This window comes from Vipera ursinii (assembly GCF_947247035.1).
Source record: "Vipera ursinii genome assembly, chromosome: 1".
Taxonomy (NCBI): domain Eukaryota; kingdom Metazoa; phylum Chordata; class Lepidosauria; order Squamata; family Viperidae; genus Vipera; species Vipera ursinii.
Window position 1 is genome coordinate 112638668 of NC_139512.1, and position 23824 is coordinate 112662491.

Here is a 23824-nt window from a genome sequence, read left to right on the forward strand (position 1 = left end):
AGTGGAACAAATATTTTGCATGGCCTATACTTGCTTAGTGCGATATTTTATAAGGCTTCACTAATCCAGAGAAAGCACACACTCCTTTGGAACCTACTGATTCAGATTAGTATGAGAGAAAAAAATGTGTCAGAACATTGAAAACTGAACACAAGACCCAATATTTAGAGCTAATAATAATCTACATGGATTGACATGTAGATGTACCCATTAATGTGTGCATTTGATTACCAAGTATTTTAATCTCCAAGAACGTGTACAATGAAACAGACTTCTCTTCCAAATGCAAAAGCTACCATTTTATTTCAATTTATTTCTACCATTTATTTTCAATGTTTTTTCACAAACAAGAAAATTTAAGCAACCATTGAGTTTTTTAGTTAAGGAAGGAAAAGTAACTATCACACCATTTCCTTTCCTCTGCCTATCTTATTCTAGTGGGGCTGTTATATTTGAAAAAATTGTTATGCACAACTGTGTATTGGCCCCTTCTTTTGTGGATTGTCCCAGCAACATTGCTGTTTATTTTAAAAATGATTCTTACTTAGAGGTGCTATGATTAGATGCAGCTGCCTTTCCCCAAAACTGCTGGCAGTGCAGGGTGTTTTACAGATTTATTTCTTTTAAAAAAAATTAATAACCTGGTAAGAATAAAGCTATTGAATCGAGAAAGCTGAAATCCCAAAATTCTGGGGCTCCTCTTGAGTTAAACAAATAGAAAATAGCCAGGCAATGCAAGGTGGCTGGAGTGGAACAAAACTGTAGGAAATTCCTGCAAGTTCTGATAGAAATGAATTGTTCTTGAACAAAAGGTCGAGAGAACAACAAAGAAATCAGAAGCCTTCAGATTAAGTGAGCTTTCCAATTGGAAGACTGCATAAGAGATGTTACAGGACCTTTATTTTTGTGCTCATTCCTGTTGCAACAAAGAAAATGAAGTACATTCATGGAACTAGGCAGGCATGACTAAGCCAAATGCCAACATTTATATGAGTCAATGCTAAATTATGTGCTTAAATTGCTCACATTTAACTTTGGCTGGGTCATGCCCTGAGAGATTAAGACAGCCTTTCTCTGCTACCATCCAAAACTTCAACTCCCATATCCCAATCTAGGAAAGCCAAAGGCTCTGGCTCCAAACCTCTAGAGGACATCAGATAGGAAAAGTCTGGATTAAGGCAAAGTATTGTGTTATCCATAATTTAATGTTTACTCACTCCCTATATTATATTCTAAAGAGGCTAAAAATATGGACTGTTTCTGCTAATTCTGGAACCAGAGATTCTCAGATTCATAATAAAAAGTCTCTTGAGTAATTAAGCTTAAAACCACCCTTGTGGTAGTTATATGCATGGTGACAAGTAGGAATTCCATTACTTAACAATAATCAAGAAGCAATGAAGAGGCATTAGGAACAATTTTGACTGCAATTTGAGATGTATTCTTTGAGAGTTAACCCAAACTTTCAAGCTTCCAGTGAACCATCATGGCAAACTGATGTTAGAGAAACATGTTGTGGCTAAAAATGGCACCCAAATGCTTTTGTGCTGCCAACATCTCTCCAAAGTAAAAAGAGATTGCTATATTACTGCCATGTACCCCACACAGCTGTTTTTTGTGAGCAGACAGCAGGAAATGCATTTTTTGTGATCAACGCATTATGAGTTGTGAGTCATGGGATTTCTTTGTGCTTAGAGCCACTAATATTGTCTATATGGACCATATATTTGACTGAGGTTCATCTCTTAATCACTTTGTATTTAATTTTTCTCCCATTTGGCCATTTTGTTTTAAAAGATTGAGAACTTTCAGTCTGGCCATTTTTATTGAAATTACAGGTGAGTTTCCCTCGATTCTTTTTTTTAAAAATTTAACCTCAAGTTAAAGATTTGTAATATATTTAATATACAGCAACATAATAATTACTGTTGGATTTAGAAAATTTTAAATGGATCAAGGGATGAAGTTGACTTGATTTAAGACTGAATCTAATTGAAGGATCCTTCTCATGGGAAAATGCTCGTTTAAACTTTGAAACTGATAAGGTGACTTTGAAAGTTCAACACTAGAGGGTGCCTAATGGCTACCTTAAAATAAATTTTTGATGAAGGGGTGAAGGAAGTTTTTTAGTTATATACATTTATAATACGGGGGTCTCCAACCCCTGGGCCATGGACTGGTACTGGTCTGGGGTCTATTGGGAACGTGCAGCACAAGCGGCGGGCAAGCACACAAAGCTTCATTTGTGCCTGTGCAAGATTAGGTTACACACACAAAACCATCCCCTTCCCCTCTCACCTCTGCCACACTAGAGTTGTCACACTAGAATTGCAAAAGTGGCCTGACAAAAATGACCAGAATTTTGTGAGAAAAGAGAAAAAGAGTATGAGAAAGCAGATGTTAGAACTTTCTTTGATGAATTCAAAGATCCTTGGGAGAAAGAAGAACGAATACAAATCAATTTATTAGATCAAGGTTAAAATAATGAATTGCTCTTTCTGGTGGGGTTAAATGGTTTTCTGTTTGGGATTGGTTGATGATGGTTATTTCTGGTAACATTTAATTGTTTTTGACTGGGACTAGACTCTGAACAGAGGAAATGGGGGGATCTTTTAAATATAACTAAATATAAATACAAAAAGGTTCAAACTGGGGGTAATAGATAAAGTTTATAAGACTTATTTCTGATAATGCTTATTGGGTTTTGCTGATTAATATGGACGTTTCAGAAGCAGTCTTATAGAGAATAGGGTGACGTGTGGAACGAGAGGTGTTTGTTTATATTAGTGATAAGTTGTTGAGTATGCTTGCTGAGGATAAAGGGAAAGGTTTTTTTCCTTTTATTATTTTTTTCCTTTTATTTCCCCTTTTTGGCAATTTTTAAATTTTTAAAATGTCTTTCTGCACTATGTAGTTGTATTACTTTTATCTGTATAATACAACCTTCAATGAAATTATTGAGAAAAAGAGAGCTAGTCCAAAATTTCATTAGCGGTAAGAAACTAGATGCCTTTTTGCTCATCATCCAGTTGGATTTCTTTGCTAATAGCATACATATATTTAGAGCACTTGATTTATAATATTGAAATGCTTGAACTGAGATTTCTGAAAGCTTCTAAGATGCATATTTGAAATGTCCAAGAGCTGACTCACCAAACATATAGCCTTGCCCATCACAATGTCTCTAGCATTTCTGGGGAATACATTTACATGGACATATTAATTTCTTAAAATAACTTCTTTCCAGAAGCTCAGTATGGTATATGTAGTTAGATAATTATGCTCAATGTTTTACTCACAAGAAACCTATATCATATATTAGCCAAAGCAACTATTTCCAGTATAGACACACAATGAGCTTCACAGCTGATCAAATTACCTAAACTATATAAGACTCTAAGCCAGCAAATCTGGGACAATTTCACATATGGTAAAAACCTATGCAATTAAATTACCGTATTAGTTTTCATTTTTGGAAAACTTAAAAGATTATTATTATTATTTTTTAGTTTACTGTCACAAGCTCTATTTGTAATCATCCAAACTACTTTTTTTATCCTCTGCAAGTAGGGATTACCTGTACTGAGAGAATCACAATTCTCAGCAAGGATAAGAAATAAATGACAGAAAATGGCCTCAAACACATCAGTTGCAGCTGGATTGCTTCCAGAAATTGAACATCTGATGGAAAGATTGTCTTGTTTTGGGATTTTTTAAAAAAAAATCATATATGGACAATTTTAATTAGCAAAACAAATAGAGGAAATTATCTATATGATCACAGAAAAAAGGCAGGTGTCCTCTCAATATATAAGAAGACAATTTGTTTTCATGACTTGTAAGTGATTAAAGTAATTCTTAAAAGGCCTCTGGAATTCCACATTAGGAATAAAACTAGAAGAGCCTGTATTATTTTGATTTTAGAAAACAGGCCAAGTGGTGAGGCTCAGATTTAAGGCAATATCTATCTATCACAAAGTTTGTCTACGATTGGTCCTTTTAACTTTGGTCATGGACTGTAAAAGGTTTCTTTAAAAAAATCTATTCCCCAATTAATTAGATATTGTAAGACAGATGAGATTGATTAACAGGAGGAAAAAATGAGAGTGATTTTGATTGCAATTTTATATACAGTAGCAATTAAGAATTACCATGCATGGAACCTGAAGCAAATCTTCACAAAGTTTCTGTTTAAAGCAAGCATGATTCTGTTTTATGTCAGCTCTTGTAGAAATTGTGACTAAACCGAGCAATGATGCAGAACACAAACTTGCTGGTCCAGTGTTAAAATGTAAATGTACAGTCCATCATTATTACTAATCAGCTGTTTTGGCATGGAGAATGATAAATAGGCTTTCCTGTTTGCTCCTACAGCAGGGGTCTTCAAACTTGGCCCTTTTATGACTTGCGGACTTCAACTCCCAGAATTCCTCAGCCAGTGTGCCTGCCTGAGGAATCCTGGGAGTTGAAGTCCACAAGTCATAAAGGGGCCACATTTGAAGACCCCTGGTCTACAGCAATGGCTGGTGAACCATGCGTACACATTCATATGCATACAGTATCTCTTATCTAATTAGGAATCTAGTTAGGGATACACACATGGCCCAAAGTTGGTTTAGGCTGGTTGATCCAGTGTAAACAGGCATTTGTAATGCTCATTGAAGAGAGAAGTGGAACTAACCTCCAGGAAGCTCAGTGTAAGTGAAGCACATTAAATTTTCTTCAAACAGTATGAAAGAAGAGGTAGGGAAAATTCAAGAAACATATGCATATAGTTATATGCAAATCCCCAGCAAGTTTTTATCAACATTCTGAGAAACCTTTTTGCAGCTATGCCTCCGTTTGTGTGTGTGTGTGTGTGTGCGAGAGAGAGAGAGAGAGAGCACAGTGGTGGGATTCAAATATGTGAACAACCGGTTGTCTGTGTGGATGCCATTTCCGGAAGTCCATTCTGGGCCTGGGCAACAAAAAATTAGCTACCAGTTCTGCCGAAGTTGTGTGAACTGGCTGAATCCCACCTCTCTCTCTCTCTCTCTCTCTCTGTGTGTGTGTGTGTATGTTTTGGAAATGGAGAAAAAAGCTCCATTTGGTAAGAAACAATACTTTCTTATTTGATTTCTTAAAAACATTAGAATGTAAACATTTTCACCTGACAATTTAGGTATTATTCTCTGAATTAAACATACCTCACCCTTTCCTCCTCTCTTGTGTGACCATTATTAAGGAGAATAAGTCCCCAGATTTGTTTACAGTTTATTCTTTGAAAGAACTAGCTAAGGCTCCTGTGTTTAATGTGGATCAAATAGATAGTTGGACTGCATGTGACCCAACCATCTCTGTCAGGTGTTTTTCAAACTGTGTTTATAGAACCCTAGGGTTTCATGAGAGGCTAAGAGCAAGAAAAAGGTCCAGTTAGACACAGCCAGGGTTGTCTGCAGCAATTTTCCATGGTACAGTGGAAAAGGATGGGGTTGTTTGGCTGACATTCAAAAACTCCAACCCCGTTGGAGAGGGATATTTGTATTTATGATGAGTCATTGCTTTGCTTAATTTTAATTGGGTTCTGATTTTTTTTTTCCAACTGAAGGTTCCAAGTCCTGAAGAAGTTTGAAAACTCCTGGGGTAAGAGACAGAGCTGGAACTATAACAGCAAGACTTAGGAGAAGATACAAAGATCAACTTGCTCCTTCTTTCACACCTTTATCTGTTCTCTTTGAAAGGTCTCAACCTTCTGAGTTACCCTGTGTTGAATCTTTTCTTTTCTTTTTTTCAGTATCTGACACATCTGAAATTCCTTCTGATTTAAAATAGGTTCTCTCAATTTGCCTCAACTTCAGTTTGACAATACAGTACAGGAAACTTCTTTCCAAATGTGTGTACACATACAGACTGAAATCAGACAAGAAGAATACATATTACCCCTTTCCCCAGCCCTCCCCTTCACTAAGTCATTCTCTTCACTGAAATCCAGCTTCATTTATGGAGGTAAGCATCCAACCACAGTGCTCCAGATTTCTTTAGGGATCTAAAAAGTAAGAAGAGAGGGGTGAGATTCCAATAGTATAACAAAAGTCTGATTGTGTAAGCCGACCCTGATCTTTCTTCCACTTGAATTTATAGCAAACATTTGTAAGAAATACAGAGCATCCCCAGATCTACCCACATACAGATTAAGCATTACTCTAATCTGCATTTTTGTAAGTGGAACCCATATAAAGGTAGCATATAAAGCATATAAAGATGGCTGGCTGGCTTTATGAAGTTGTGCTGGCATCTCTATACTCACCAAAAGATAAATAGACTGACCATCCCTATTTAGTCTCTTACCCAACAATGTCTGCAAATGCTCTCAGAAGAGGTTTTTCTTCATAAGGAACTTCATACTTGGCACACAGGGACTTTACCAATGGTGCTATCTTGTGGTAGTTGTGGCGTGGCATTGTAGGAAACAAGCTCAAATAAAACAGAAGAAGAAGGCATGAAGAAAGCTCAGGAGCAGCAGTTCTGCAGGACATGCCATGCACTAGCTTTCACTTATGGAAATATATAGAGCATAGTCAGTTCAACAGTCAGATGAGATAGCTGAATCCAGAAGTGATATGATGGACTGTATTACATCAGCATCTAAGATATGAGTACATCACTTTGAGGCACTACGGTGAGCTTGGGTGGAGTATAACATCTTTTGTATTCTCTCTCTCTCTTTGTCTCCATATATCCAGACCATCTTATATACTTGTTTTATTTATATGTACTTTAAACTAAAACTGTGAGGAAAGATTTCATAATCTAGTTATTTTTATTTTTCCCCCAGAAGATAGCAATAGTTTAAATCTTTGAAAAGAAGGGTTTTAAAACTCCATGTTGTTTGAGGGGTGGTTAGCCTTTCCATTTCTAAATAGATAGAATATTCGGATGTTTTATATGGCAGACCACTGGAATGGTGTACAATAGCTTTATGTACATTGCATTTTTTATTTATTAAGCTATCCATCTTTGCAAAATGACTCTGGCTGGCATATACATTTAATAATAATTATTAATTACATTAATATATATTATTACATTAATATATAATTATTACATATGCTCGTTCCATATAAATTTAATAAATATTAAATAATAAATATGTGTGTACTATATTGAAATTCTATGGTAGTTGCTAGTAGCCAATATTTTTTTTCTTCCAATTTCTCCAAGGTGACAATTACATCTTGCATATGTATTTTCACTGCCAACGTTCCTTCAGATCCAAACATTGTATACTTACTGGTGCTCTATTTGAAAGTTCAAATGTCCACTGAACCAGTCATTGAAAAAAGACTGCTCAATATTGCAGGTAGCTACCAACTGTGAAAGAAAAGCAATCGTGAATCCCAATAAACCTGAATTTGAAAAGAGATTAAGTTCAAATTCGTTACCTTATTCTTTTGGGTAAAGTCTGCCATTCCAGCACTGTGCGCATGCTGCAATTGATTACTCTGACTGCAGACTAAAACGGTAATCTTTTGAATTCTTCAAAATAGCGAGGTAATGCAAGAGGCAGGAAATTAAGAAATAATATGTTTCAAAGAAGCTTTGGAACAGAGCAGTGGCAAGCGCTTTGGTGTAAATCTGAATTATAGTCAGCTTCATGTTTTTAGAAAAATAGGTCAACCATTGTTCCTTTGTCTCAAGATGCCAGACTAAATTGATATTTTCTATATCAAATGGTAACTAAGGATTTAGCTAAATTAAAACCTTGCTAAATTAAATCCTTAACCCAGTATGGTTTGTTTTACAAGAAGTGTGGAGCATGGAGGAACATTTTCTTAGTTTCATCAAACTGAGATAAAGTCAGTATGACACATTTCCATACTCTACCAGAGTATCCCAAGCATGGTTGCTCAAAAACTCCCTTGGACTCGGTGACACTTATTCCTAGATAGGGATGAGATTTCAGTAAACAAAGTTTACCTGGGAGCTGAGCCAGTCTCTGTGCTTCTCATTGTCAATTTCCATTGGAATATGATTCATCTGAGTAACCCAAACAAACCAATGGCTTTCCATAAACCTAAAGAGCAAGAAAGAGAGAGAAGATTGAGCTCAAGAGCCTGACAGCTATAATCTAGAGAACCTATGGACAACAAAAGGGTCAAAGATTAGGTTTATGTCCAGTAATAACAGGTCAAAATTCTTGTCTGAACTGTTAAGTAGTGGGCTTTTTGGTGCAGGAAGGAAGACATGAGGCTGAGTACAGGATAACACATACTTTATTCTTGCTAGAACTGTACTGAAACTTGGCTGCAACCAGCCACAATATATAGTCTAGCCCCTAGGCGGCAGCCAATAGGTTTGAACCCACTCTTGCCGCCTGGGGCTAGCCAATTGCAGGACAGGAGACAGCTAGTCTGGGTTAATGGAGAGCCGTTAGCTGCTCCAGCAATGCACGTGGTATATCACCACAAGCCCAGTATATAACATGAACAGTCTTGAACTTGCCACATTTTGTAGGCATACAGTTGTTTTCTAATGTGTTATTTGCCTTTATTTTATTTATTCTAAGTCTCCCACCTCCAAAATTACTCTGGGTGGCTTCACAAGACCAAAAGAAAAGAAAAGAAAAAAGACAAGCATAGATATAGCTACACACACACACTATATATATATATATATATATATATATATATATATATATATATATATATATATATATATATATATATATATATATATATATATATATATATATATATATATATATATTTATTAGCACAGCAATCATCTGAGGGAACAATACGTTACAATATATATTTACATCATCCCCCAATTAACCCTCGGCCCCTCCCCTGAAACATCTAACTCAAGTCCTGGAAGGAAAAACAGGTTTTTAGAGTCCAATTAAGAGTGGGAAAGGGTTATTTGTGGGAAACTATTTCCACCCATCTGTTCAGCAGCAGCAGTTAATGTCATCTTACAGGATTTCTCTGCTCTATGACCTAGCTTTTGACCTTACCTGTCAAGATATGGTTGAACTCAACTCTGCCAGGCTTCTGGAAAATGTTGAAGTCATGAATGTTATTTGGAGGCCAGGAGGTAAGTCAAAGCCAGCGGAGTTGTGGTTCCCAAGTTCATTGTAGATTGGGTTTTACCTCAGCTGTCTTTCTAGATTATTTATTTATTAAATTTATATCCCACTCATCTCACTATGCAAAGCAACTCTCAATATTAATACTGTTTTGATGTTATTGTGGATTGAGTTTTAACACATTGTTGGCTGTCCAGAGTTGCTATAAGATGAGCAGCTACACAAATCAAATCAATTGATCAATGATAAATAAGTAAATATTAGAACAATTGATAAAATAAAGAAAAGTCCTAGGAGGGAAAATTTCAACAAAATACTCCAGGTGCTGCTAGTGCAGATAATGCCTATCTATAGCAGAAATAAGCATAGGTAGTCCTCATTGAACTACCACTCATTCAAGAACCAAAGTTATGACAACACTGAACAAGGGAACTGAAAACAAGTCCTTATAGTTGCTGCCATTGCAACATCTCCATAGCCAATTGCCAATTGCTTGGCAATTGGCTCATAATTACAACATTGCAGCATCCTTGCCATTTACAATCTTTATTGCCAGCTTCCAACAAGCAAAGTCAAAGAGGAAGCTGGCAGGAGATTTGCAAATGGCAACCATGTATTCATGAGATGCTGCAGCCACACAAGATTCACCTAACAATGTCAACTGGGACTACTATAACTGCCATCATAAGTCAGAACTTGAAGTCAAACTTTACAACCCCATTGCTTAGCAACAGAATTCCCTGTCCAAATTAGCAACATTAAGCAAGGACTAACTGTATCAGTCAGTCACAATGTCGTTTTCTTGCGCACAAACATTGGGCGGATTTGTATGGAAATCGATGGGTCTACAACTAATTTGATCTCGAACTTCTCAGATTGTTATAAATCACCAGAAGTATCTTTTAAATGTTTTAGTGGCTAACCCTACCTGACAAAGGTGAGGAGAAGCAAGGACCCAAGAAAGCCATAAAATGGGATGTAGGTGATAAAGTAGCGTACATAGTAGCTGAAGGCCCATGCCAGGTCCTAGGAGACAAGGGAAAAGTTATACGTGGCAAATGCTATATGTCTTTTATCTCTAGGCCAGCAATTATTTCTTTTCCAAAGAATATGCATAGAAACTTTGCTTCACCCCCCTCAGCTGAGATCTTCTTCAGATGAAATTTCATTTCATGCAGTGAAATGAAAGCAATAAAGGACATGTGCGATTTTTCACTTACCACCCAGAACCTGTGTTTGAACATTGTTGTGAAGATTTGCATTTGGAAATAGACTGGAATAAGGAGAGGTGGGAAAACTGTGAACAAAACAAAATGCATTACGGGAAGTTGGTGACACAAAGCATAGAATGATGAAAGTGAATCTCTCTCTCTCTCTCTCTCTCTCTCTCTCTCTCTCTCTCTGTGTGTGTGTGTGTGTGTGTGTGTGTGCGTGTGTGCGCGCGCGCATGTGATAGTAAATGATGAGAAATGCTGTTTTGGGTTTGTGATCAGCCCAATATTTTAAGCTATTAAAATAATCAGGACTTGTGTTTCCAACATGATACCCTCTGGGAACCAATGGGCCCACAGACATCTCCCCAGTTGCCCACATGGCTCCTGGCCCATTTCTTTAATTTTTAAAATATTTAATTGATAAAAAGGAAATGAAAATGCTGAAAGCAACATGAATCTCTAGCATCAACCATTTGCAAGAGAGCTTGGAACAGGTACTCTAGCCCTTCTTAAATAATAAACATAATAGGTGGTGCAGTCCTGCAATGGGCTGGCAATGTGTTCACCTGTGTCCACCAAATGTGTATTTAAAAAGACACTGGGATACGATAAAGTTAATAAGGAAAATGTGGGGTGGCTGAGGGAATTGTGAGGGTGCTCATTAGGTGCTTCACTGTACTTTGCAAAAGGTTTCAATTTTAAAATGTTTACAACTTAAAATACTGTTTCCGATTCCACATGCTCCATCCAAATCAGAAACAGTTTCCTGACTTTACAGGAAATGTTTCAGTGCTGTTCCAATTATTCTGGAAATGCTCCAGAGTTGGGCATCTTTCAACATTTGACTACGGTCAGAACAACTCACTCTTCCATTGTGATTGTGAAACATTTTAAATTCAAGATGCATTGCCCACACCCAGCAGCAATTTGTGCTTGTCATGATGGCCATTTTGTAATCTTGAAGTTAGCCAATTCCCAGGACTGGGGATACTCTGGCACTTTCAAATATGTTCACTTCCCAGAAAGTTTAGAAAGAGATAGGGATTCTAACTTACAAACCAGTTTTAACATATAGGGAAAACATCAGTGAATTGATTGTAATAATTGTGTTTGGGACAGCTTATGGAAAAATAAGCAGGGAATAAACATCAGGACCGCCTTCTCTATAAAGAACTGTACTTACCCAAAAAGAAGTATTCATGTTGATGATTATAAGGGAAGTATTTCAGCTTCTTCTTTCCATACTGAAGGAGGAGACAAAAGCTTTTCAGTGCTGACTATTCAAGACAATAAAACCCCATTTGGTACTGTACCACTGAACTTGTTAGATGAACAACGGGAAAAAAACCAAGAGTTCAGTGACATTGGGGAGATTAAATATATTAATTTTGATACAGACATAATCTCTGTACCTGTTGACAATACTTATTTTACATTGTAGGAATTGTAATCTTAAAACATTCATATTTCTAAATCTAAATATTAGAAATTTAGCTTGGTGCTATTTCAGATGACTTTCAGAGATTTCAATATTTTTTATTGTATTGCTTGAAAGAACTGAAGTTTAGTGGCTACCATAATACAGAGAGGATAGTTTTACAAACACAGATTCAGCAGCCACAGGCTCAGGAACAGCATTGAATGAGTGGTACTTATAACTGGTCCTCAAAGTCCTGTTTGTCACTGCAACCTGCAGTCAGGTTGCTTAGCAACTGACTTGAATTTTTAAACTGTTCCAACAACCCATGCCAACTTCCCACAAGTAAAATCAATGGGGAAGCCAACATGACATCGGAACTCGCAATCATGTGAAATACTTGCTTAACTACGGTCCTTGCTTAATAATGGTAACTGGGGACAGCCAGATCTGCTGTCACTAAGTGGCACAGTCACATGATGTCTTTTACAATTGCGTTGCTTAGCAACAGAAATTCTGGTCCCAATTACCATTGTTAAGTGAGGATTACATGTAATAATCATGTATGTGCTGCCTGACTCCCAGTAACTCTAGGTAGTTTACAATGGTTAAAAACAATTAAAAACGAAGAGCAGTACAAAAACACCATAATCGAAAAGGTCGACAATAGAGAAGAAAAAACCCAAAGGAAAACAGAAAGGATGGTCAGTTGTCTTTGTCAAAGGCCTGGGCAAAGAATCTTTAGGGCCTTTAGAAATTCCAGTTGGGGGGGGGATTTGAATCTTGGGAGAAACCTTGCCCAGAGGGTAGGTGCTGCTACAGAGAAGGTTCTCGTCTGGAGTCCTGACAGATGGCATTTGCTTCATTGAAGAAACCTGGAGCATGCCAACCCTGCCATATTGAACTGACTGGGCAGATGTTATGGAAGACTGGTGATCCCTCAAGCAACCAGGCCCTTTGCCATGTAAGCTTTATAAGTAAATAGCTTCAAAGAGAAGCTAACTCCTGGAATTCTGGGAGTTGAAGTCCACAAGTCTTCAAGTTGCCAACTTAGGAGACCCCTGATGTAGCCTGTCGCAAAACATTTGACAGAAGGCAAGCTGGTGAAATGTTCTTCGCCTTCCTGAAATGGAGAGCTAACTTTTTTGAAAGAATGATAAACAGCATTCTTAGAGAACAGAAGAGAAAAGCTGCATATGACCATATTTTTATTTTGCTATTTATGTCTAAGTCTGGTAAAACTGTTCCATATAGCAAAGCAAAGGGACAAATAGGAAAGAATAGTAGGTTTGCTGACCACACAGAGAGAAGGAAATATTCGTATTCAGAGAAACTAAATCACTACATCTGCTTTTCTTCATCACAGATTGGGCATTCTCATATATGGGGAATTAGCCTTTTCCATTATACGAAAACAAGGCTGACACATTATTACCAGATATGAGCAAAGCAGGAATGACCTTTCTTGGTGCTTTTCTTTGACCTGGAGTTGACCTCATTGGTCTTGACACTCAAAGCCATACCTCGTAGGTCATGAACTCCACCTCATGAAGCTTTGAGAAGGGGTGATCTGTCTCAGCTCGCTGCTTCACTTCTCAGAAATGGCAAAGTGAAGCTATCAAAGAGGAGGCATGGCTGCCCCACTCCAAATACGTCAGAATGCCAAGCTACTTTATGAACCTGCTTTAATTGGATGATATGATCAAAGCTTAACCTGGAAGACCATCTAACCGCCGTGACCAGGGGGGCCTTTGCACAGGTTTGCCTGGTGTGCCACTTGCGCCCCTTTTTGGACCAAGATGCCCTATGCACGCCCTTGTCACTTCTCGCCTGGATTACTGCAATGCTCTCTACATGGGGCTGCCCTTGAAGTGCACCCGGAGGCTTCAGCTGGTGCAAAATGCGGCCGCGCGGGTGCTTATGGGAGTATCTCGATACTCCATGTTACACCACTCCTGCGCGAGCTGCATTGGCTTCCGGTTGCCCTCCGGGTGCGATTCAAGATGCTGGTAATTACCTTTAAAGCCCTATATGGCTTAGGCCCGGGGTACTTGCGAGACCACCTGCTGCCAATGTCAAACTCCCATCGCCCGGTTCGCTCCCACAGAGTCAGCCTCCTCAGGGTTCCGTCGGCCAGGCAATGCCGGCTGGCGACCCCCAGGGGGAAAGCCTTCTCTGTGGGCACGCCGACCCTCTGGAATGAACTGCCTCCGGAGCTGTGGACGGCCCCTGACCTTCGATCCTTCCACCGTGACCTGAAGACATGGTTGTTCCAACAAGCGGGCCTGGACTGACCATGGTTTTTAATTTGGTTTTTATTGTGTAAATTGTCCCGTATTTCTTATATTCATTGTTTAATTCTTTTTTAATTTTTGTATTTTATGTCTCTTAATTTTTATTGTTGTGAGCCACCCTGAGTCCTTAGGGAGAAGGGCGGCATATAAATTTAATAAATCCTAATCCTATTGAAGCATCCCACAGAAGGAAACACATAATTTTGAAGAAGGAATTAAAAAAAAACATTACCAAAAAAACCAGACAACAAATGAATCCTAAGTGTAATGGGATGGTGGGTGATATTGGGGAATGAGAGGAAGAAAGATTGCGTAGGAAACAATTAAGCAAGTTTGGCTAACTTGTTCACCAATCTGTTCTTTTTGCCCTTTGGGGTTCAATTCATTACATCAATATCACATTTTGTGGAATGTATTTACCTAGTTACAATGTAAAAATATTTTAGATTGTATTGCAACATTTGCATAATAAGCACTGGAATACATTGCACTTTTGAAGTTGCTGTAGCAACCATTGCTCAGGTTTCTAACTGGAATCAGTTATGACAGGAAGCTCTCTGATTTTCCTAGCTAAAGTTCATTTTTGTTCTGGAGAAGAGCAAAGTGTCCCTCAAGGACACTGCCTATCACAGGGGCACGCTCTTCTAGCATTGTCCGTAGGAAATATGCCATTCTATAACACCACATGATATTGATACTTTTCCTTGCTGATCTATACAAGGCAAAACTCATCTAGATTTTATAGTCATCTCTAGATGAATCTGGAAAGGGAATTTTCTTAGAGAAAGTGTAAACAGAAAGTAGATCTAACTAGGTCTTCTGGTATATTGCTGCAGAATTTGCAGTAAATGGACAAGGTTCTTTGATTTTCAGTTTGATTCTTAGTGGGAAACCAGATTGAGGAAAGAATATGAACAGGTTTTAGTTTGGGATTTGGAATTTCTGGACTCTGAACTTTTTAATTCTAGGCTACATATTTTGCACCAGGCAATGATAATGGAATTTGGGTTTCCAAGAAGCAGCAGAATAAATTTTGCATCTCTGAATTCTACTATGCCATGTCATTAGTTATCAAACCATCCCAAAGTACACTTTTGATCCAGGAAAGGTGGTTATGGAGATATCATCCTGCCAAGTTTTTATTTTAAACATAGTTTAGTAATAGATATGAGGCAACATAGTACTATATATTAATCTTTATAAATGAAGTGAGATATATCCATGTGACAAACTTCAATGCTTCTTTCAAAATATATTGATCAAAGTGCAAAGATTGTCAGTGTCTGTAGAAATGACACTATTTTCTATAGAATTTGGGAAGCAATTTTACTTTAAAAAGTAAAATAAACTGTAACAGAAAACAAGTAAACAAACGAGTACATGCTAGTTTTGCTACAATCTCTGTCACAGATTGTCCTTAGCACAAAGTGAAAAGCAGCTAGTTTGGTGAAATACAATATTGGACTAAAGGTGGGAAGGCCTGGAAAAAAACTGGAAAGACTGGGAAAGAGCCTTGGTGGAGCAGTGGGCTAATGCCTCCTTAAGTAACACCAGCTGCCTGCAATTAGTGCAGGTTCGCATCCCACCAGGCTCAAGGTTGACTCAGCCTTCCATCCTTCCGAGGTAGGTAAAATGAGGACCCAGATTGTTGGGGGCAATTAAGCTGACTTTGTAATAATGCCGCTTGGGGGTGTGTGTGTGAAAGCCCTAATAAGCAGGCATATACATAGAATGAAGGCTACTGCTAAGCACATTGGTTTGTGCTTAAAATTGTAAGCCGCCCTGAGTCTTTGGAGAAGGGCGGGATATAAATGGGTTTTTTTTTTAAAAAAAGCTGTTTGGAAAAAAATGGAAAAAACTCCGTTTTCCCCCCATTTTTTTCCAGTTTTTTTCCAGGCCTTTCGCCTACCCACCTGCTTTTCTAATCTATCACTTGAATCAGTCACTTCACTATGCCTATTGAGGTAGTCAGTTCTCTAAATCAGTTCTCTATTTAGCTAGTAGTCCTAGTAATATGATTCTGAAAAAGAATGATGCATTGTATCATGGCTGTGTGATCTGCCAGCAAAGGGAATTGATTAAAAAAAAAACACCTCTCCCATCAGAGTGATGCAGATAGAGCAAGGGATAAGGACTAAGAGGACTTGATACCAATATTGATATTAAATACTGGCTAATAGCTAAGTGTTTGCCTCAAGAACTAGATTTTCCTGGGTCTCTATTACCTTTTGGAATTTTCTTTGCATCTGAGGTGCTTGAACTGACATCTGTTCATCTTACCTCCACAGGTTGAGTATCTCCCAAGACAAAGAGATGCAGCATGTTCACATCTGGGTCTTTCTTAAAGATATTTGGCTTTGCATGATGCTGAAAATGCCGATGGTTCCACCAATTTGCTGAAGCACCCTGTGGAAACATATGGATAATCCATTTTTATTGCTGTCAAGGTGATCATTTGAACACCGCCAAAGAGGGGGATTAAAAATTTAAGGTCTCCCCTTCATAACTTCATAGACAATCATTTATCTATGATTTTCTTTGCAATGACATAGTAGTTCTCTATTGCTTCTGAGATTCTTTTGATTTCTTAGTCTAGCCATACAGTTTGCTGGTCATCTCTCATCCAATACAAATCTGAACCCACTTAGCCTTTTTGAGATTACCCAAGGTAAGTCAGTGCTGCCTTTTAGCTGGGTAACCCTTTCATAACAGGTAATACTTTATATTCAAGATGATAAATATTTGTGAAATCACCTGAAAGACATACAGAGTCCCTTATAACTCATTCGTCAACGTATCTTCTGCAACCAACTAATACTTGGCAAGGCATCAAATGTAAATATAAAAATGTTTGGAGTTCTGCCAAATAAGGAATTCTCCCTTCTTTGATATGAATTGCCAGAGAAGCATGGCATGCAATGGCACAATGGTAGAATATGGAATGTATACAGTACTGTAGATCACTTAATAGAATTAGAAGACAATTTTCTGGTTGTTATTTAAGAATTGCAACATACCGTATATACTTGAGTATAAGCCGAATTTTTCAGCCCACTTTTTGGGCTGAAAAATTCCACTTCGGCTTATACTCCAGTCAACAAAAAAAACTTACCGAGGACTTGTGCGCGGCCGAGGCTTTGGTGCTTCCGGGATCGCCCGCACCTCTCCCAAGCCACCGCCGTCCGAGACCTGCCGAAGTTTGGGGAGGTTTGGGGAGGTGCGCGCGCACCTCCCCAAACTCCGCGCCTTGCCTGCCTGCTTCTTTCCGCAGCGGAAAGAAGCAGGCAGGCAGGGCGCGGAGGAACGGAGACTTGCCGACGTTTGGGGAGGTTTGGGCGCCTCCCCAAACCTCGGCAGGTCTCCGTCCCTCCGCGCAGACCTGCCGACGTTTGGGGAGGTTTGGGCGCCTCCCCAAACCTCCCCAAACCTCGGCAGGTCTCCGTTCCTCCTGCCGACCTTTGGGGAGGTTTGGGCGCCTCCCCAAACCTCCCCAAACCTCGGCAGGTCTCCGTTCCTCCTGCCGACCTTTGGGGAGGTTTGGGCGCCTCCCCAAACCTCCCCAAACCTCGGCAGGTCTCCGTTCCTCCTGCCGACCTTTGGGGAGGTTTGGGCGCCTCCCCAAACCTCGGCAGGTCTCCGTTCCTCCGCGCAGACCTGCCGACGTTTGGGAAGGTTTGGGCGCCTCCCCAAACCTCCCCAGGTCTCCGTTCCTGTTTGGGGAGGTTTGGGCGCCTCCCCAAACCTCCCCAAACCTCGGCAGGTCTCCGTTCCTGTTTGGGGAGGTTTGGGCGCCTCCCCAAACCTCGGCAGGTCTCCGTTCCTCCGCGCAGACCTGCCGACCTTTGGGGAGGTTTGGGCGCCTCCCCAAACGTCCCCAAACCTCGGCAGGTCTCCGTTCCTGTTTGGGGAGGTTTGGGCGCCTCCCCAAACCTCCCCAAACCTTGGCAGGTCTCCGTTCCTCCGCGCAGACCTGCCGAGGTTTGGGGAGGTTTGGGCGCCTCCCCAAACGTCCCCAAACCTCCGCAGGTCTCCGTTCCTGTTTGGGGAGCTTTGGGCGCCTCCCCAAACCTCCCCAAACCTCGGCAGGTCTCCGTTCCTCCGCGCAGACCTGCCGACCTTTGGGGAGGTTTGGGCGCCTCCCCAAACCTCCCCAAACCTCGGCAGGTCTCCGTTCCTGTTTGGGGAGGTTTGGGCGCCTCCCCAAACCTCCCCAAACCTCGGCAGGTCTCCGTTCCTCCGCGCAGACCTGCCGACGTTTGGGGAGGTTTGGGCGCCTCCCCAAACGTCCCCAAACCTCGGCAGGTCTCCGTTCCTGTTTGGGGAGCTTTGGGCGCCTCCCCAAACCTCCCCAAACCTCGGCAGGTCTCCGTTCCTCCGCGCAGACCTGCCGACCTTTGGGGAGGTTTGGGCGCCTCCCCAAACCTCCCCAAACCTCGGCAGGTCTCCGTTCCTGTTTGGGGAGGTTTGGGCGCCTCCCCAAACCTCCCCAAACCTTGGCAGGTCTCCGTTCCTCCGCGCAGACCTGCCGACCTTTGGGGAGGTTTGGGCGCCTCCCCAAACGTCCCCAAACCTCGGCAGGTCTCCGTTCCTGTTTGGGGAGGTTTGGGCGCCTCCCCAAACGTCCCCAAACCTCGGCAGGTCTCCGTTCCTCCGCGCAGACCTGCCGACCTTTGGGGAGGTTTGGGCGCCTCCCCAAACGTCCCCAAACCTCGGCAGGTCTCCGTTCCTGTTTGGGGAGCTTTGGGCGCCTCCCCAAACCTCCCCAAACCTCGGCAGGTCTCCGTTCCTCCGCGCAGACCTGCCGACCTTTGGGGAGGTTTGGGCGCCTCCCCAAACCTCCCCAAACCTCGGCAGGTCTCCGTTCCTGTTTGGGGAGGTTTGGGCGCCTCCCCAAACCTCGGCAGGTCTCCGTTCCTCCGCGCAGACCTGCCGACCTTTGGGGAGGTTTGGGCGCCTCCCCAAACGTCCCCAAACCTCGGCAGGTCTCCGTTCCTGTTTGGGGAGGTTTGGGCGCCTCCCCAAACGTCCCCAAACCTCGGCAGGTCTCCGTTCCTCCGCGCAGACCTGCCGACCTTTGGGGAGGTTTGGGCGCCTCCCCAAACGTCCCCAAACCTCGGCAGGTCTCCGTTCCTGTTTGGGGAGGTTTGGGCGCCTCCCCAAACCTCCCCAAACCTCGGCAGGTCTCCGTTCCTGTTTGGGGAGGTTTGGGCGCCTCCCCAAACCTCCCCAAACCTCGGCAGGTCTCCGTTCCTCCGCGCAGACCTGCCGAGGTTTGGGGAGGTTTGGGGAGGCGCCCAAACCTCCCCAAAGGTCGGCAGGAAGAACGGAGACCTGCCGAGGTTTGGGGAGGTTTGGGGAGGCGCCCAAACCTCCCCAAAGGTCGGCAGGTCTGCGCGGAGGAACGGAGACCTGCCGAGGTTTGGGGACGTTTGGGGAGGCGCCCAAACCTCCCCAAACGTCGGCAGGTCTGCGCGGAGGAACGGAGACCTGCCGAGGTTTGGGGAGGTTTGGGGAGGCGCCCAAACCTCCCCAAACAGGAACGGAGACCTGCCGAGGTTTGGGGACGTTTGGGGAGGCGCCCAAACCTCCCCAAAGGTCGGCAGGTCTGCGCGGAGGAACGGAGACCTGCCGAGGTTTGGGGAGGTTTGGGGAGGCGCCCAAACCTCCCCAAACAGGAACGGAGACCTGCCGAGGTTTGGGGAGGTTTGGGGAGGCGCCCAAACCTCCCCAAACAGGAACGGAGACCTGCCGAGGTTTGGGGACGTTTGGGGAGGCGCCCAAACCTCCCCAAAGGTCGGCAGGTCTGCGCGGAGGAACGGAGACCTGCCGAGGTTTGGGGACGTTTGGGGAGGCGCCCAAACCTCCCCAAACAGGAACGGAGACCTGCCGAGGTTTGGGGACGTTTGGGGAGGCGCCCAAACCTCCCCAAAGGTCGGCAGGTCTGCGCGGAGGAACGGAGACCTGCCGAGGTTTGGGGAGGTTTGGGGAGGCGCCCAAACCTCCCCAAACAGGAACGGAGACCTGCCGAGGTTTGGGGAGGTTTGGGGAGGCGCCCAAACCTCCCCAAAGGTCGGCAGGTCTGCGCGGAGGAACGGAGACCTGCCGAGGTTTGGGGAGGTTTGGGGAGGCGCCCAAAGCTCCCCAAACAGGAACGGAGACCTGCCGAGGTTTGGGGACGTTTGGGGAGGCGCCCAAACCTCCCCAAAGGTCGGCAGGTCTGCGCGGAGGAACGGAGACCTGCCGAGGTTTGGGGACGTTTGGGGAGGCGCCCAAACCTCCCCAAACGTCGGCAGGTCTGCGCGGAGGAACGGAGACCTGCCGAGGTTTGGGGAGGTTTGGGGAGGCGCCCAAACCTCCCCAAAGGTCGGCAGGAGGAACGGAGACCTGCCGACGAGCCGCGGCCACACAGGGTATTCCTGTGTATTCAGGCTTGCAAAATGGCGGATCGAGCCTCTGCTGGCGGCAGAGGCTTGCAGAACGGCGGATCGGCTTATACTCGAGTCAATAACTTTTTCCAGTTTTTGGGGGTGAAATTGGGGGTCTCGGCTTATACTCGAGTCGGCTTATACTCAAGTATATACGGTAAATATTATTTGCTAAAATTGCAAATTTAGCTTAAGACATCGCTTTTCCTTTAGAAATGGGCTGTTAGCCAGAAATCCTCCAGAATGTTCTTTGTTGTTGTTAGCTGCGAAGTCGTGTCCGACCCATCGCGACCCTATGGGCAACGTTCCTCCAGGCCTTCCTGTCCTCTACCATCTTCTGGAGTCCATTTAAGCTCATGCCTCCTGCTTCAGTGACTCCATCCAGCCACCTCATTCTCTGTTGTCCCCTTCTCTTGCCCTCAATCTTTCCCAGCATTAGGCTCTTCTCCAGTGAGTCCTTCCTTCTCATTAGGTGGCCAAAGTATTTGAGTTTTAGCTTCAGGATCTGGCCTTCTAAAGAGCAGTCAGGGTTGATCTCCTCTAGGACTGACCGGTTTGATTGCCTTGCAGTCCAAGGGACTCGCAGGAGTCTTCTCCAGCATCATAGTTCAAAGGCCTCAATTCTTTGGCGCTCAGCCTTTCTTGTGGTCCAACTTTCACTGCCATACATTGCAACTGGGAAGACCATAGCCTTGACTATACGCACTTTTGTTGACAGGGTGATGTCTCTGCTTTTTAGTGTGCTGTCTAGATTTGTCATGGCTTTCCTCCCAAGGAGCAAGCGTCTTTTAATTTCTTGGCTACAGTCCCTATCTGCAGTGATCTTGGAGCATAGGAAAATAAAATCTGTCACTACCTCCATTTCTTCCCCATCTATTTGCCAGGAATTGAGAGGGCCGGATGCCATGATCTTGGTTTTCTTAATGTTAAGTTTCAACTTTTCAACTTGGGAAGAAGGCCCTTTCCATCCTCTGCACATGCTTGGCTGCAGATGTTTGGGGAGGTGAAGAGCTTGTGGGGCAATGAGATGTCCCCACATCAAATTAGCTGGTGCAACTTGTTCTCTCCTGACCCAGGCATTTCGAGTAAGCTGCGCTGAGTGAGCAGCATTGAGCTGGCCATGCCCACTTGGTCACGCCCACCTGGCCACGCCCACCCGGCCCCCTGAGGGCAACCATAACGCTCATGTGGCCCTCAGTGAAATTGAGTTTGACACCCCTGCTCTATCCTATCCTATCCTATCCTATCCTATCCTATTTTGCCTTATCTTGCCTTATCTTGCCTCATCTTATCTTATCTTATCTATCTTACCTTATCTTATCATCACCTTACTTTACCTTGCCTTGCCTTGCCTCGCCTCGCCTTACCCTATCCCAGACATGTCAAACACAAGGCCCAGGGGCCGGATCCGGCCCGCGAAGTGGTTTCATGTGGCCCGCGAAGCCATCCTGGAAACAGTGAGGGAATGGCCCCCCACTGCCCTGGCCCTGGCCCAGAGACCCTCCTTCTGCCAGAGACCCTCAGATCTGTCCCACTCCTGCCCAGGCCCCCATAGGCACCCTTCATGCGAACGATGTAGAGCTGGCCATGCCCACCCAGTAGGCCACACGCACTCTAGCCACGCCCACCCAGTAGGCCACACCCACCCAGGCCACACCCACCCGGCCCCTTGAGGGCAACTGCAATGCAGATGCGGCCCTCAATGAAATTGAGTTTGACACCCCTATCCTATCCTATCCTATCCTATCCTATCCTATCCTATCCTATCTTGCCTTATTTTATCTTGCCTTAACTTGCCATCTTATCTTATCTTATCTTATCTTATCTTATCTTATCTTATCTCATCTCATCTCATCATCTCCATTCCATGTATTAACATAGAATCATAGAGCTGGAAGTAGCCATAAATTCAGCTAATCTATCCCATGCTCAGTGCAGGATCTGTAAGAATATCTCTGAGAGAGGAATATGCAGATTCTGATGGAAGGCCTCTAGTAAAGAAGAACCACGTGTTGTAGTAATCTGTTCTATGTGTTCTTTAGTACAATGAGGAAGTCATCCTGATATCAACCTTAAACTCCTTACTTGTAACTACAATTCCTAGCATCTCTCATTATTGGTCATGCTCCCTATTTTGTTGTACTTTTAAGAGCTTATTGACCATTACTATAATTAACTTACCCTCAAGTAGATCTTTCAATTTTGGTTTCTGGATTACAAATTCTTCCAATGCAATTGGATATTAAGTTGGATCTAGCTAAAATGCTGGTGTAATTATTGCAAAAAATGGTATGCTTCTTCTTCTTTAATACTGTTTAGGATCTATGAATGCTGGTTACCAGCATACAATTTTTTACACAAACTTGTCTAAAACGGATTGCTTATTCCTTACTCTGAAGCAAATCAGGTAGGCTTGGTGTTAGAATTTAAGAGTAGAATATAACCAACTGGTTCCCCTAAATTTTTCTGAATTGGGAAGCCCATTTACTCTGAATATGTGCTATCATGATGATGTTTAAGGCCCAGGGGTTGTTTCAAAAGAGTGGGCAACATAGCCTCATTATATCTTGCTGCAGTTAGTCTACTGTAATTTGACAGGCCTAGGCCTTACCTTCAAGTGACCAATCACAAACTTATGAACTATATGGTTCCATACAGGCTTCTGAAATACAGAGAGATGTCCAAAGTCATGCTGCAACCACCCAGCCTGGGCCTGGGAAGAAAAGAAAAGGGTTAAGGAATACAAAGATACCTTTAAGATGGCATGGTGGGCATCTCACCATCCATCAGCTACACATCTAGTCTTTAATGCTTTTCTTGCAGCTCTGAGCTCACCTAAATTTGAACTACAAAAATCAGAGTTTAGTAAACCTACAAAACTATAAAGTCCATTCCTTCCCTAAAAACAGGAGATGAGAATTCTGCCCTTGCTCCATACAGTAACATCATATACAACTGATCTACATCTTATCTTCCATTTTAATTAGTGGGACAACTAACTAAATTAAAGTTGTCCACTCTTAGTTTATACAAAAACACACGTATTTATATATGTTTTCTTCTCAGAGTTCTGTATGCTTTTGCTATCAGGGCAGTTGAAATAAAATGAATTCAAATGTCACATTGTCTGCTCATAACCCAAAGAAATGGGTCTCCAAGTTACTTTTAGTAGACCTACAGCAGCCATTGTCAACAATAAGCAATATTCAGTACTGCTTCTCCAAATATTGCATTTGTGTTCAAAGGAAAAAAAAATCTGAATGCAGGTAGTCCTGGATCTATAACAATTGGGAGCTGAATTTCCATTGTTATGCAAGACAGTTGTTCAGTAAGCCTAATTTTTACCACCTTTTGTGTCACAGTTGTTAAGCAAATCACTGCAGTTGTTGAGTGAACCACAAGGTCAT

General features: G+C 42.5%; 1 protein-coding gene across 1 annotated transcript in view; it reads right to left on the bottom strand.

Moving 5' to 3' along the window:
- Positions 1-5938: 5938 nt before the first annotated feature.
- LOC310631678 (acyl-CoA 6-desaturase-like) overlaps positions 5939-23824 on the bottom strand; it is a 33543-nt gene continuing 15657 nt past the window's right edge. Inside the window, exons 4-12 of the mRNA XM_083348327.1 lie at positions 23029-23130; positions 16273-16398; positions 11465-11525; positions 10288-10364; positions 9996-10093; positions 7957-8053; positions 7271-7350; positions 6328-6453; positions 5939-6025 (exon numbers count right to left, since the gene is read on the bottom strand). Coding sequence (XP_083204453.1) covers positions 5974-6025; positions 6328-6453; positions 7271-7350; positions 7957-8053; positions 9996-10093; positions 10288-10364; positions 11465-11525; positions 16273-16398; positions 23029-23130 — 819 coding nt within the window. The 3' untranslated portion in view covers positions 5939-5973. The remainder of the gene's footprint in view (positions 6026-6327; positions 6454-7270; positions 7351-7956; positions 8054-9995; positions 10094-10287; positions 10365-11464; positions 11526-16272; positions 16399-23028; positions 23131-23824) is intronic.